Here is a 15,799-nt window from a genome sequence, read left to right as displayed (position 1 = left end):
TGCACATGCCCTCATGGGTTTATGTGTAGAATGGGAACACACTGCCTGATTTATTGCTAAGTACTGATTGTGGTGGTGTTTGTTCAGCTGTGCATGTATTGAGTGTACACTGGATACTATTCCTCTTCCAACGTCAAATCCATCCCCTCTGATTGCTTGGAAAGTGTGCATGTGTGTGTGTATGTGTGTGTGATTGAGTGTGTGCGGGCCTCAGACAAAGTAAGCAGTGCTGGCAATTCCCCGGAGGAGCCTGCAAATGGAAACAGCCAAAAGGGGGTTGATGTTGATGTGACCTGCTGCCATGAGGAGTGCACAAGGTGTGGATGTAGGAACAATAAGAAGCTTTGGGGAAGTGTGCATTCGTACACGGCTGTCAGTAAAGCTATGTGATTAAAATCTACATCATCACAATCAATAGATGCAGTTGACTTTGTAATAAAAAACCTCTGGGGCTACTTTCAATCCTCCTTTAAAAAAACAAAACCTTGTTTCCACTGATTTTATGTGTAGATGACAAAAACTTTCATCACACTGTAATATGTGACACCTACAGTCTACAGAGCTGCTGCGGTGACAAAGTAAACATCCGCATCCTCCCTGTCCCTCTCCCAAACACAGTCTGGGCGTCTCAGCAATGTCAATGAAACATAACCCAGCTCCTGGTGTGAAGGACAGAGATACTCTGCTCTCTGCTCTGTGCTGGGCAGCGACTGTTTGCTGCAGACGAAGCACAGTGATGAATATATCATACTAATGGATCAACCATTAAAATTTAAAAATGAATAACCTTCTGTATAACAACTGACTGAGAGGAAATAAAGGCCAGCACTTAGCGTGCGTAAGTGAATATCTGTGTAATGGTGTGTGCAAGTCCTGGTTATACATCAAGATTGGTTCATTTTACATGAATATACAGTACCGGTGCTAGAGGTTCAAAGTATGGCTGAGCGGTATACTGATTCATACCAAATACCGGTATATATTTTTGTTATGATATTAATTTTTAATAGACCGCCGTACCAGCGTATTTGATTACACAACTTTCAGAATGCTACGCTGTGCCGCGTTTCAGACCGAACCCTTTTCAACGCTGCACTTTTAAATAGGAAGGTAAACAGTAGCACTCTGGTGTTAGTTACGGTGTAAATCATACGTGTAAATGGATAAGAAAGACATAATCGAAAGCTCTGAAGCTGCATGTAAGTATGTGCCTGCGTGCGCATGCCTCTGCTACAGGAGAACAACACTCACGGACACGGAGGCACGGTTAGCTTAGCATGTTGGCAGTAATTCACAAAAAAACAGCAAAGGATCGCAATTTGTAATTCCTATAATGCGGAAAATTTGTCCTGTTGAAGCTGCAAACAAAACGCTACCTTATTCACCATAAGAAATCTAGAAATCAAGCTAATGCTAAAGCTAAGCTAGCGCGGCAAAGAGCCATTGGGCTGCTGTTGCAAGCTTGTATTACTACTAGTGTGGAATTATTCTATAATATTCACTCATCATGACAGTAAAATAGACCATCCTAAGTCAATCTACTGCAGTAATTCCTCTATCCTTTCTTTATCCCATATCCTTATATTTATCACTATTATTATTATTGCTTGACTACCAAGTCAAATTCCCTGTGCTGTTTATTTTTTAAACTGTACTCGACAAAATAATGCTTTCTGATTCTGATTCTCAACAAGTAGAAAATGCTGTAAACACCTGATTATGGATGAAAAAAAAAATATCATCATATACCCTCAAAAATCCTGTGATATGCATTTTTGGTCATACTGCCCAGCCCTAGTTCAAAGTAGAGACACTGTGGGATGTGGATTCATTCTTCTTTAGATTCAAATGTGTTTGAATTTCAGATTTTCAAAGTACCAAAAGAATCTTGAACGGTGTAATGTACCACAACTTAGAAGCAAGGAAACTTAAGATTTGTGAGTAGTTGTGTGTTTCTGACCTGATAAAAGTAAGGGTTTGGCTCAGATTCTCCCACTCCATTGAAATCCTCCACATTGATGAGCTGGAAATCAAAGGTCAGGCCAGGATTGGGCACCTGGAACTCAGGAAGTTGCTGGACATGTGGAAGGTTTCCCAGGTATTTGTAACGCCAGTTGTAAAGGTTACAGAGGCTGCGGCACAGAGAGGCAGAAGGACTTTTAACAACAGAAGTTGAGAGTAAGCCTGTTGAGGCAAATAATTTAACAAACCACAACATCTAAAACACAATCAATTGTAATCAATTACAAATTCATTTTAATCATGTCTTGTTTTACGAAAAAAAAAAAGACTTAATTACGCTAACATATTCTTAACACGTAAACGCCTTGTCACTAGGTGTCAGTGAACCACATCAGACCGTGTTATACTACCTCACTCCTCAATGCATTTTAGCTTGGAAGTTGATAGCACTTTATTTTCATAAACTATATAATGTAATTTTATAGATGCATGTGGTTCCTTTGAATTTAAGAACTTAAAGGGGACATATCATGGTTTTAAATCCTTCCTTTTTAGATATAAATCATACAGTTGTGGTCTATATAAAGTGGAACTGCAATGCTTGGGTCTGAATTCCTCATTATTATAGCTCCCCAGACCCCTTTTCTACCCCTTTTCTGATGTGCTTCTAAGAGCAACTCGTTTTGGTGCGGTCTCTTTAAATGCAAATGAGACACTTCATACCCCGCCCCCTCTCCAGGTTCAACTCTACCCTGCTCGGCCATTTTTGTAGTTTGATAGAAGAGATATGGCTATGTAGCGGCGCAGAAAAAGTTTATTCACATGTTATTTACACAATGTCAACAACGGAAGACTTGTCCATCCAGCTTTACATGTTTGAGCCAGAGTCTGACCCGGCGGAGCGAGATGAAAATGAAGATGATGAACCTGCAGAACCCTAACAAGTGAGCAAACACAAGCACCGAGCTAACGCTAGCGCCAAGCTAATGTCATGAAATGCATTTTAATACAGTCTTTTCGGAGACAAAAACGGCAAAATGAAATGACTAATGAAAACTTTAGACTTAAATGAAATCACGTAGGCCATATCATCAAGGATCTAAAACGAGCACACAACGCTAACATATGAAGACGGTGCAACTGCTAATGCTAATAAAACAATGACAGGGACGTCTTATCATCACACTATCATCGTCTCCAAAGATAGAAGGAATTGACCCCTCAATCAGACAAAGTCTTTCGGCAAATCCTTATTTATACTGGCGGAGGTTGCTGAAGCAGTCATCCTTGAAGTGCTTCGCGCACACAAAAATGACCTTACCCACAGATGTGGGTACATTTCCGTGAAAAATAAAACTCAACCAGGCACTTTGAAAAGGTTCTGATGCTGGGAGACGGTGTAATGAAGCGTGTGGGTTACTACATCCAACAACCGAACATTTTGACTTATCCACTCGTAACTTCTGCATCCTGGAGCTTGGACTACAAAATAAAAGCGAGAAATAAAAATGGCGGATTGCTCGAAGTGTTGGGCCTGGAGTCGATGTCCTAATTTGGCAGTTCCGCTGACGTTATTGTTCAAAAAACGTAATAGAGAATCGAAAAATCGAAACAGATTGAAAAATATGACCAAAACAGAATATAAAGATATCAACGGAGCACCTGAAGAGATTAATTTGAACTTTAGTGTGCTTCTAAACAATCTAAATATACATCAAAATGCATTTAAGGGCTAAAAAAGTGGATTTAGCATATGTCCCCTTTAACAGAATCAGAATCTTTTTTTTTTGAAAAATATAATTCGACAGTTTGATAAACCACTTGTTTTTGATATTGGTATTTGAATTCGTTTGGAAAAAATGAAATAAATTGTATTCGTTTTGTACTCGTAAAGGTGAAATTTGCAATTATTGATATCGTGATTATATCGTATTGTTAATATCAGGATATATCGAGATATATCGCAACGTGACATGAAAATCGTAAAATTGTATCGTATCGTCAGATTCAGAGCAATGCACAACCCTAGTAAATTGTACTTTATTGCCGACATTGTTTTAAAGCACATTATGCTGTTTGTAAGGTTCATACGTACACACTAGTCAAGATGTCAGGCAAGGTAACTGTAGACTTCCAGTAGGAAATAAAAATTGATTTAACCCACCTTGCACGTGCACGGCCTTGGGCATCCAAATCAACAGTGGGAACCCCTAAACGCACAAATCGGGTGAAGAGAGACTGCTCCATGTTGGAGTACTTCTGGAAGGCCATGTTTTTGATGACTGGGGGCAACTGGTGGTGGTCTCCAATCATGATCCAGCGCTTGAGCCTGCTGTAACCATCTGCTGGGTTCTACACAGAAAAGAATACAGAGGATGAATAAAGATTTTTCAATCTACACCTTACTCTAGTTTTCTCTTTTGATTTGTTTTCTGATAAACATAGCTACACAAACTGTGTCACATGACCCAATAAGGTGATTGCTCATTGCTCATCCTGTCTGACATTTCGATTAGTTTTGCTGGCTCAACAGTAGGATTGATGGCAAGTAAAATTGTACCTTGACATTTGATAAATCATAAAAATAAAGTTTACACATCCCCATTAGGTGATAAAACAAAAATGATAATCCAACAGGCCTGAGTCACTCCTTCAATCAATCTTTAGGTTCAATAGATGAAAGAATTGAGGGGGAAAAGGAGGACACAGGTGAAATACAATTTGAAAAAAAAAAATAGCTGTAGAAAGATTGTTTTCATAGCAGGGATATTCAACTAAAAAATCAACAAGGTCCAGTAAGTGAAAATTTCTTGGAGCTAAGGTCCAGAAAATCCGAATGTCCAATCTTTTTGTGCAATTTGTATTAAAGTAACCTTGTAGTTATATCAACGTCTACATGTCAATAACTGACAATTAAAATAAATTCTGTACAATTCCAATGGTATTTTTGGACAATATTTCTTGTCACGTAATATAACTGAATATATAAATATAACTACAGACACAATATTCTCCAATTTACAAAATAAATTAAAAAAAATTATCGAGTTTAAAGGCACACTGTGTAACTTTTGGCCACTAGGGGCTCTAGACCTGTAACTTTCACATCAAGCACCCCTAGTGGCCATAAGCAACGCAGCACTGTCGCAAAAATAAACAGTCAGCCTCCCTTTTCTTTTGACTGTGTATGCAGAGGAGCAGCCGCCGCCCTCCTCCCCCCGCTGCCGGAGGCCCGGCTCTCCTCGCCGCGTCGGTGGCGCTCCCCTCCCTCCTTACTTCCTGGCCTCGCCGCCGTCGTCAGCCCCCTTTGCCATGGGTTGTCACAGCGGCCGGGGTCGGGGCAGATGGGGGACAGGCGACCCGGCGTGCGCAGGGTGGTGTCCTGCACCGGGCGGAGGGGGCTGGGTCTCGGCGGCGTCTTTTTAACATCCTCAGAAGCAGTTCTTTTTGTTTGCCTCGGCCATGACCAGGAGTCAAACAGGCGGAAAAATACGAGCAAAAGTCTTAGCCCAATGAGTATATCCAAGCCTGTGGTCACGTGACTGCTGTAAAGTGATACGTTCTCCAGGCATTCTCCAGGTCACATGACCTGACCAAAGACGATCCGTCTCTCCAAACTTACATTACGGTATATCAAGAGGGAAGCCCCGCTCTGAACATTGATATTGTCAAACGCTGAGGAATCATTTAAAATAACTCCTATGGGTCAACTCTTTAAATGAAGAGAAAATTAATAAAAGTGAAAAGTTTCTAAATAGTCTAAACTAATTTTAGACATAATAAAAATATTTTAATCAAACCTTTTAAGAGGCTCCCTCTCAAACAAGAGGGAAGGAAAGAGAAAAATGAGATGAGAACAGAGCGCTAGCTTTTAATAAGTACCACAGTTTGTGAACAGATGAAATGGACTGGTTTAGTTCCACCTGTGGGAAGTAGAAAAAGAAAGGACTCCTTTCTGGGTAAAATGCTCTTTTTTCACTGTCCACTTGGTTTTTCTTGCTGAGAGTCATCTGTTTGTTTTTTTTCATCACTTCTCCATCTAACCATCTTTTTCTCAAGTTTTTCTGACACTACTGTCTGCATCTCCCTTTCTACAGCTCTGCTGTCTGTTTCTTTAACTTTTTTCTTTCTTTCTCCTCTGCGTCGCTGGTCTGAGGTGCAATGTTTAATCTCAGCCCTGCACAAATCTGATTGGTTGAGCCGTATCATGTGGGATGGCAAAACTCAAATGCTCAACTATTTGAGTGTTCCCTTGTTGGCTAGAACTCTACCATAAAGACTGAAATAGCTGCGCAGGCTAAAAATAGATGCACTACATTAATTTTTGATTCATAACTCCTGTTTTGTTTGTAGGTCAGGATCGGCATGGCACCCACTGTGGGTCCGCACCAGGACTGCCAATAGGTGACCTGTCTTAGAGGCTTTTGTACCTCATGGTCTGACATTTACACACAAACTCACACTATTGTGGATATTGAACACTAGTGCTGAAAGCAAAATGATCAATGACCGATCACTAAAGCCAAGGAAAGGCCTAATAATAGAGCACTTTTAACTCAGGTGGCGATAACAATCTTAATATGATACTTTGACAAGGACTCACTTTGCACAACTACTAAAATGCCTATTCATAAAAATCATGTCAAGATTTTTGGAAGCTTACCTGTAACAGTAGAGGGATGAAAGTCTCGATCTCAAGAATCTGCGCTGATTCTTCCATCAGGATGTTGTCATACTATCAAAAAATAAAAAAATCAACTATTGAAGACGCTGAAGAAACACAAACCTAGCTGAGTTAAGTGCTGGTAAACTGATGCAAAAGCTACCTTGAAGGCAAGCTCCACCAGGTCATGGCGTTTGAGCGCAGCGTGCGTGCAGGTCATGGCGATGATCTTTGCCTCCTTTACGAGCAGATACTTGGAGCGATCCAGTCCACTCCGCAGCAACTCAAAAGCTTGAAACTCCTTCAAGGGTGCACAGGAGACGAAATCGGTCAAACACAAGTCCACCATCACATTTGAAGCTTTATTTCATATAACTAGTACAGTGCCCGTTGGAAGTATGCATTTATATGGGAGCATAAGGGGTATATTTGCGGGTGCAAAATGTGGGTGCAATTTTCCTGGTTTAATTCTATGGGATATGAGCATGATAAATGTGTTTGTTGTCTTTTTTTTTTACTCAATTTTATATTTTTTTGTTTGGTGTATTTTTCTGTATTGTATGTTTTTTGGAGTCATTATGTGTATTTTTGTATATTTCTGTTGTGTTTTTGTGCATTATTTGTATAATTATTGTTTTTGTTGCCATTGTAATGATTCTGGAATCATTTTGTGTATTTTTTGTATAAATAGTTTAGTTTTTGTTTTATTTTACTCATTTAGTATATTTTTATTATAAATACTGTGTGTGCGCGTGTGTGTGTGTGTGTGTGTGTGTGTGTGTGTGTGTGTGTGTGTCTACATCCATCTCCTCCGTGTGTGTCTACGTCCATCTACTCCGTGCACGCGCATCAGCCGTGTGTGTGTCTACACCCATCAGGGGGCGACCGTGGCTCAGGTGGTAGAGGGTCGTCTTCTGATCGAGAGGTTGGGGGTTCGACTATGTGTTAAAGTGTCGAAGTGTCCTTGGGCAAGACACTAAACCCTAAGTTGCTCCCAGTGGTCGACCTGTCCCACTGGTGTGTGAATGTGAGAGTGATTGGGTGAATGAGCTGATATGTAAAGCGCTTTGAGACTGCTTCAGTGTGGTGATAAAGCGCTATATAAATCAAGTTCAAGTCCAAGTCCATCTACTCCGTGCACGTGCATCAGCCGTGTGCGTGTGTGTGTCTACATCCGACTCCGTGAACGCGCTTCAAATAAATAAATACCTTGTGTGTTCCCGTGAATGTTTGAGATGTTGATAACAAAACTCCATAGACATTGTAGCGCCAATCAGAAAAGTAACAAAACTGCGCAGAACAAAACGTAAAGCTCCAAACTACATGAGTGAGTAAGTAAATTAAAGTATAATCTACAATTCGGCTGTCTTTTTTTAAAAAACAAAAATTATTTTTTACCTTTGAACCGAGTGGTCAGAGCTTAGCATCCATGCATGGCACCACAGAGAATCCGCAGTTTTCCAGATGGAGAATTGAATGGGTTGGGAAACGTGCCTCTAAAAGACTCACCAGTGGCTGACGGTTTCAAACGATCTATTCAGAGAGCTCCGTGTCTCGGTCTAAACTATCTTCTTCTCTATTTTACAGCTGTTTACAGCTGTGTGCGCAGCGATTGGCTCTGGCCGCACATGTGACTCTTGAGATGTGCAGTGAAGATGGTGCGCTAGCGCCCCCTCACACCCTGAGGTCAAAAGTTGAATAGGTTTCATTTCGGGGCCATCCAGAAGTGAAATAAAATTAAAATAAACATTTTGAAATGACCAAATTACTCCAAAATAACAGATACACACACTCGGGGTATTTTGAACCCGTCGACCAAGTTTCATGTCCAACTCGCACCGCGTCGGGGAGATATTTGCTCCACACACACATCCCCACAGACGTCCCTTGCTTTTTAGTTAGATAACTACTATTCACAATAGCTCTACCTTTTTTTTTTTTTTTAAAATAACTTAATCTATTTATTTTTTTTCACAGCAATTAACAAGGGGTACTCTACAGAACAACCCGAACGGCAGCAACAGTAAAAAATGTTTGCGTGGAGGGGGGGGGGTGGGGGGGTCATGTGCACCGTAAGCAACCTCACTATCGTTCACACAGAGAACAAAGTATTTCAAGTTTAAGTTTGGTTAACACCTCTTTGTGTGAGGAACGTTTCCCATGGGGCCCAGAGAGCCTCACATATATACAGGTCATTTTTTCCATATGCTGTATATTTTTAACAATTCCTATCCACTGATTAAAGGTGGGTGGTTCCTTACAAAGCCAACGCCTTGTTATTGCCTTTTTGCGGGCAGCCATAAAAAATTGCAGAAGGTTCCAAGTCTATTTTTCCCAGGTAAAAAGTCGGAAGGTAAATACAAAATTGTTTCCCACAAAACATAACTATATTATGGGTCTGATAACTGGGCACTCCCAAAATATGTGTGTGGTCTGCCATATTGTTACCACATTCTCTCCAGCAGTTAGATTGTGCATTTGGCTGTCTAGATTTTGTGTTTTGGAGTTGTAAAGAATCTGATCAGGTTTCTCCTAGGAAATCTCTCCGCCATTGTGAAGCTGAAGTTGAGATTTGAGTCTTGATCATATTCATCCAATCCTCCTGACCGATGTAAATTCACGATTCCCATTTTTCCTTCAAATAATATGTTGAATGGCCTCTTAATTCATTAATCTGTACAGTTCTCCAATAATCTTTATAAACAATTTTGTTTTATAATAGCTTCACCTTAAAGACAACTAAACAAGCTGGATGTTTCTGAACTTTAATAATGGCATGAAAACGACGAACAAATGACAATAGTTCATGGTGTCCTGCTTTTTTAATGAAATACATCACTTACATGATCTCCCTTGCTTTCTGTACTCATTAGGAGGAAATCTGCTCAGTCCCCATGATACAGTGTGTGATTAAAAAAAAGCTAGCCACAGGGTTCTTCTTTGGAATGTAGTTAGTTGTTCAAAAACTGGAGCTTGAAAAGGACTTAGGCACAGATATTTTCTTTTAGCTTTTCCCTTGCACTTGGGGAAAAAAAATCTCCAGCTTTTTTGTGCAAAATGCAAATAACTACTTGAAACTCCAGGAAGGTAAGGACCAGAGAAGCAGGCACATGGATAAACAGTTGTGCTGATTTCAGGATGCTACACTAGTTCTGCAGGGTATCGGAGGTGGGGGGATGGGAGAGAAATGGAGAAGTTGAATCGGACAGCACTGGGGTATAAATATTTGATGCCTTCCTATTTTGGTATTAATATTAAGCCAATCATTCCATGCAATATTAATGAGATCTATTTTTAACCTCTAAGACTCTAGAGAGAAGCGTGAAGCCAAGATGGTAACATTTCCCTGACACTGATGATGGACAGAAAAACAGCGTTCAATCATGTGAACCCATCACATAATTCTCTTTAGATAGTCAGTTTAAAGCTGAGTGACAAAACTTTGTTACTAATTTGTGTAAGAAATGTCTTTGGAATCATTTATATCAACGTTTTAGCTTCCAAACCAATGAATATCCCTTTATATGTGGAGATTTAGAGATTTCAGCCAATCACCTTTGTCAAATTTCCGCTCTAATTAAGAGTCTACGATGAAATAGCATTTTAATCTGATGTTGTGTTTCATCCACTTCATTGGGCGTGCTGCTATCTGCCATCTTACTACAGATCAACCATGAGATCCAGCTAAACAAGCAAGACAACTCAAAACTGGTAAGTCTATGCTACCATTGGAACCATCAGATGCCTTTAACCTTATAAAACCAGTTGGAGTTACATGAATAGAGGAATCACTACCTCACAGTTGGTCAAACATGTCGACCGCCACAAGCGTGTGTTTGATATGCTTTTTATTACATATGGAGCTTCAGAATCAACTCTCATTTCTACAAGTGATGTTTAAATACATAATAGTCTTTCAGTTGGATTGATTTACCCTTTAAAAATAAAGCATGCTAGACGTCACAGTGCTGTTAAGTAGTCGTAGTAGATTAGCGCTCTCTACAGAGACACAGTATGTCTGTCCATCTGGCAAAGGTCTTTAAGGTTTATTCTCATATAAATGATTTGAAACTAACTTAATGAAAACATGCAGAGGAAAGCAAACTCAGCAGAGTGTTGCTTTTACTACCCTGCCTACAGTAACGCGATACTTCTTAATGGGTGTTCAGATTTCACTGCAGCATGGGTGAGGCCGCGGGAGGAGGGAGAGGTGCACTGATGCAGTGATACAGAGGCCGGCCAGATAAATCAAGGTCACCACACATGTTGGGAAATAACCTCCAGCCAATATCTTCTTTATTGTTTTTCAAAGGCCTTCTTGGTTTGCCCATAAATCATGCATCACATCTTTTTTTTTAGTCATTGCTATAGAAATATTGGATGTGATGAAGAAAAAACACATCTTCACTAATTTGGACATGGACACAGGAAATAAATTCTAGCTATTAATAAATTATAATGTTATTATTTGAAGGGAATTAAAAAGAAGAAAAATAACTAAAATTCTAAAAAAAACCCCATCAGTCGTCAGTATTAATCTACAACAATCTGAATGCTTGGAGCCTTCAGAGCAGCTGTTTGTGACTGAACACCTGCATGCACAGATGGTAAGTTTCTTAAATAAAAAAAACAAAACAGCTGGGAAATGCATGTGTGAGCAAAAACAGTAACAGCCAAACATTTCCCTCTACTTTAAGGGTTGCAATTAATTGTTATGCTCTGCTTTGTGCATTTAAAATGAAGATACTTGTCATTCAGATGCAACAAGGCAGACTTTAAATAAAATTGCCCTAAAGCTTCCTAACAAGCCATTACATCCAAGAGGCAGCTGCTTAAAGGGCCCACGTTCAGCTAAATGGACATTTCTGTGCTTTAAACATCAGAAAGTGCTATTTAGTTGATTTGCTCCTTTCTTACTGCAGGGTGAGCCCAAACACCTCGCTCCAATTTGATGACGCGTTCCCACTTTGATGACGAATTTAACGCAGCACTGAGCTGGAGAAGTCGCACCTCTGGGAAGCTTTCTGCCGTGATTGACATGTAAACAGACACGCCCAGGAAGGTGAGCATTACAGCGTCCTTCGCGCAGTGCTATGTATGTATTTTCTACAGTCTATGTATGTACCGGTGAACGCCCCGCCCCCTCGCTCTGTCTTGTGTTTATAAAGCAGCATGAGCTTGGCTACGGAGTGGGTGGGAGGAAGGCGGGCCATCCCTTGGCCCTACGTCACCGGGAGGAGGAAGTCAGTGTCCCATCTATAAATACGCCCACTCATGAATTTGCATACATAGGCTGCAAATTAGCCTGTTTGTGTAGAGTTGCTCAGAAAGTGACTTTTCAGAGGCTAAAACTGTGGAAAACAAGCAAGTTTGGGAAAATAAACCTCAAATACTATGTTTTTAGGGTATTTAGAACAAATGGAGATGGGTGAAAAATAGCATGGCATGGGACCTTTAATGAATGAAGAAGCTACTGCACTCGCGTGTGGGACCTTCTTACCTCCAGCTGGGTAAATATTTTCTTGATGTGGCGATAGCAGCCCTCTGCGATGTCCATGTCCTCCTCATACGACCGGCCTTTGAACACGGGTTGCGGGGCACTGGAGAAGTACTTGTGGAAAGGAAAGTGTAAGGCAACAGCCTCCACCTCCACTTTCTTGCCCTGTTTAGGGTTGACCTTGCTCATGTACTCCTCCCAGCGAGAGATTACCTTTAATTAAGGGAGGAAAACATTAATAGATTCATGAAATGCTTGTTTTGTGTGGACATGGTTGCAACTGTACATAAACACATATAGTGTGTGTGTGTATGTTTTTAATTAGATGAAAGATGTGGTCTTCAAATATGGTAAACAATTTAAATCACACTAATCTACCCTGTATTCCCATTGCAATAAACCATCAATAACTGAGAAAAGAAAACGCGCGCGCACACACACAAAAACAAAATGGAACAGATAGCCTCCCTGACAAAGGTGCCCCTACCGAGTACCTAATAAACCAGCTTCTACCAAACAGCAGGATTGCTCTATTCTAAAAATACCTCTGTGAATAACAACTTTAGGCATTAATGAGTCTGCTAGAGGACTCCATTTAATTGCGAGTTAAGTATCCGCCTGTATGGGTTATTAGGACCACCATGGAAACCTTAAGTATCCGTGCACATTCTCTGTTATAAACACAAGACTGAGCTAATTATCCAATCTTTTGCCTTCTTGTGGGATGAATAAAATAATTTCTGGGTTTAAATAAAGTGTAGGTAGCAAACTGTGTTTCTGTGAAGTGTCACTGTCCCCTGACTTCTTAATGCAAGAATTTTATTCCTCTAGCTCCCATTACGTGCAACACCTGATTTTTCTCTTGGCATAACTAAACAGCAAGGGCTGAAGAGATATTCAAAAATGTGTCATCAGGGCAAAAAAGAGCAGCAAGCTACAGAGAGGAACTTCAACAGATTAGTATATCAAGTTTTCTAAACGCGCTTTGTCTCCAAAAAGCACAATTCAACCATTGAAATACAGCGGATTTTGACCTTTGAGTTAGAACTCTCACCTGGTAAAGGTAAAAGTATCCAGCAGTTTCACAGGTGTAGGAAACATCTCCAGGGACACCCAAGCTCTCCTGAAACTTTCCCACCTCTTTGAGAAGTTCCAGCCTTCTGGCTAGGACGTAGTTCACACGACCATACCTAGAAATGGCAAAGTGTTACTTAAAGTCAACATATTCCACACTTTCCTTGATTACAGTGACAGGAATATAACACGTCTCAGTTTACGATGAAGTCATGTCACAAGTTCCAAAGAAGAAAGTACAATCAGTTTCAAAGAATGAAAGTTAAGAGCCAGGAACCGCCCAAAACATCCTAGATTGTGGTACTCCAGGAAAATATATTGAGAGAGCTGCTCCAGTGCCACAGTAAGCAAAAGACGTAGCACTTGCAAAACGAGTGTGTGACAAAGGATATAAAGCTAATGTTGCATCATGACCTAGTCACAACCCACATTTTGTACAAAGTTGGGGCACAACAGCCATAGTAAATAGATGCTGAGTCTGGAAGTTGTTATAAGTGCCTGGTCTCGGGGAACACATTCAATGCTGCTAGTTAATCTCTTTCTGTTAGGTCAGTGTTGCTCCATAATTGAAGGATTGCTAAACTGCTTTTAGATTTGGTTGGGCATGATTCACACTTGGAATCCTCTCCTACTCATTCAGAAGAGCTATAGGATGCAATTTGCTCAGTGTTGTGGAGGATAAAATGATATTTACTAAAGTATGGTATAAATATCTAAATAATCACCACATAGGATGTTTCAGTTATTCAGTGAAACTAAGCTGCTTGTACCCAAGTAAAAGGCAAAAAGATATGCCAGTAAAGGCAAAAAGAGGCGTGTGGCTCCTTGAACAATATTGGTAGATAAAGCAACAGTAACAGAGAACTGTAGATTTAAAGTCAGTGTCATTCTTCTTTAAAATATTGTGCCCTCATCTCCTCTTTTGTTGGAAATTGTTTAGATATTAGGGACTGAGTCAACAAAATGACAAAGCACAACCAAAATTTTACTTTCCTTTGCAACAAAATAAAGCATCACTGTATGGTTCACATTATTCATAAAGTTAATACATGACTTTAAACTTTGATTTGGTTTAATTTCAATAATTTACCTAACATGAACTTAAAAAGGTGGAGCCACCATCTGCATGGGAATCACGTCGATAATATTTCATGATTTATGGTTTTTGAAGCGCAATGAAGAAAACTTGGGGGCATTATTCCTGAAAGTAGAAAATGGCTTTTGTGACATGGAGTGTCAAGTTGGGAAGGAGCTTGAGTATTAGGTCGGAAACCCAAGGCCTCAAGTAGGGTTGGAAAATAAAATTCTAAGCAAGCAATAATTTTAGCGTTTGATCTACATTCCAATTTCTAACCTATGAGCTTAGGGTAATAACCAAAAGACAAAGTTTACAAGTAAAAGCAGTCAAATTGAGTTTGGTGTGAAGATTGGCCTGATTCAGTCTTAAAGATAAAGCGAGGAGCTTGAACATCTGAAAGAGTCCAAGAGTTGACCTTCCTCTCCTTCACATTACAAAATGGTAAGGATGCCTCCTGGACTCCTGCCTAAGCAGGTATACTGTGCATGTCTAGCTGGGAGGAGACATCAGGGTCAACCCAGGGAACACCTTGAGATCCACCCAGAGGAGTGGGTAGTAGCCATTGTAGATGACCCTACTGAAGGTACTGTCACTGTAACCCAGATAAGAGGAGGACAAAAACAAGACCTCCAAAAAAAAGTTGAATTTCCCTCATGAGCCGGACTAAATAAACAGTCCACTGCTCTAAGACAGCCGAGATGATTTGTGATATGCATAATTTACCAACATAAACTGTTTATTGTGAATATTTGTACATTTAAAGTTTCAGTGTAACACTTTTTGGTCACACTGTTCACACACGAGATGATTGACACAATTTTCCAAAACTCTGATGACCTGAATTAATCTTTTATTAAATATGAAAACTTCAACACTAATTAAGGGCCTCCGATTGTCATGCTAAATCTCTCGTGCATTCGGTCCAAATATAGCAGAGAAATGTAAAATTAAGGACAATAAGCATGTTAGGCATAATTTCAGGAAGTTTAAGTAATATAATCTGATTAGGGAAAGCCAATTAAAGGAAACAAAACAATATGTAAAGTAAGGATGCATCGAAATGAAAAATTGTGGCCAAAGCAGAATAGATGCTTGGCCGAATACTGAATAATATCAAATACAGTTAAGTTTTTCACTATTTTTTTAAATAGTGCATAAATAGCCTAGAATATATTTATAGACATGTTTTTTTAAAGAAAGTAAATGTTTATTGAATATTCTGACATTTTTTAAAAATTCCAGTAACTTTTGCTTTTCAAAAAAGCACAACAAAATTTTTCAATTATATTACACCTTCAAAAAAAACAAAATATGCATTCTAAAAAAAAATAAAGTGCTTTAACTCTTTATAATAGTTTTGCTACAGTGATATACATCCCTTTAGCCTCATTCAGAGGGCCAAAGTTGAAAAAGTTCTGTTTTCTCCCTTGTTATTCCACATTTTGTAAAAAGTCAACTCCAAACGGGCGAGTTCGATTTTGCCTACGTTGGTAGGAGACGTCACCTAACACGCCTCCTAGAATGT

General features: G+C 39.7%; 1 protein-coding gene across 1 annotated transcript in view; it reads right to left on the bottom strand.

Annotated features, from left to right (window-relative positions):
• The window catches only part of aqr (aquarius intron-binding spliceosomal factor), a 68,031-nt gene that overhangs the window by 16,277 nt on the left and 35,955 nt on the right, over nucleotides 1-15,799 (bottom strand). The window contains exons 26-31 of the mRNA XM_028438376.1: nucleotides 13,177-13,312; nucleotides 12,126-12,335; nucleotides 6,789-6,926; nucleotides 6,626-6,697; nucleotides 4,127-4,314; nucleotides 1,961-2,132 (exon numbers count right to left, since the gene is read on the bottom strand). Coding sequence (XP_028294177.1) covers nucleotides 1,961-2,132; nucleotides 4,127-4,314; nucleotides 6,626-6,697; nucleotides 6,789-6,926; nucleotides 12,126-12,335; nucleotides 13,177-13,312 — 916 coding nt within the window. The remainder of the gene's footprint in view (nucleotides 1-1,960; nucleotides 2,133-4,126; nucleotides 4,315-6,625; nucleotides 6,698-6,788; nucleotides 6,927-12,125; nucleotides 12,336-13,176; nucleotides 13,313-15,799) is intronic.

This window comes from Gouania willdenowi, chromosome 22, assembly GCF_900634775.1.
Source record: "Gouania willdenowi chromosome 22, fGouWil2.1, whole genome shotgun sequence".
In the NCBI taxonomy this organism is placed as follows: domain Eukaryota; kingdom Metazoa; phylum Chordata; class Actinopteri; order Blenniiformes; family Gobiesocidae; genus Gouania; species Gouania willdenowi.
This window is presented reverse-complemented; position numbering and strand designations above follow the sequence as displayed.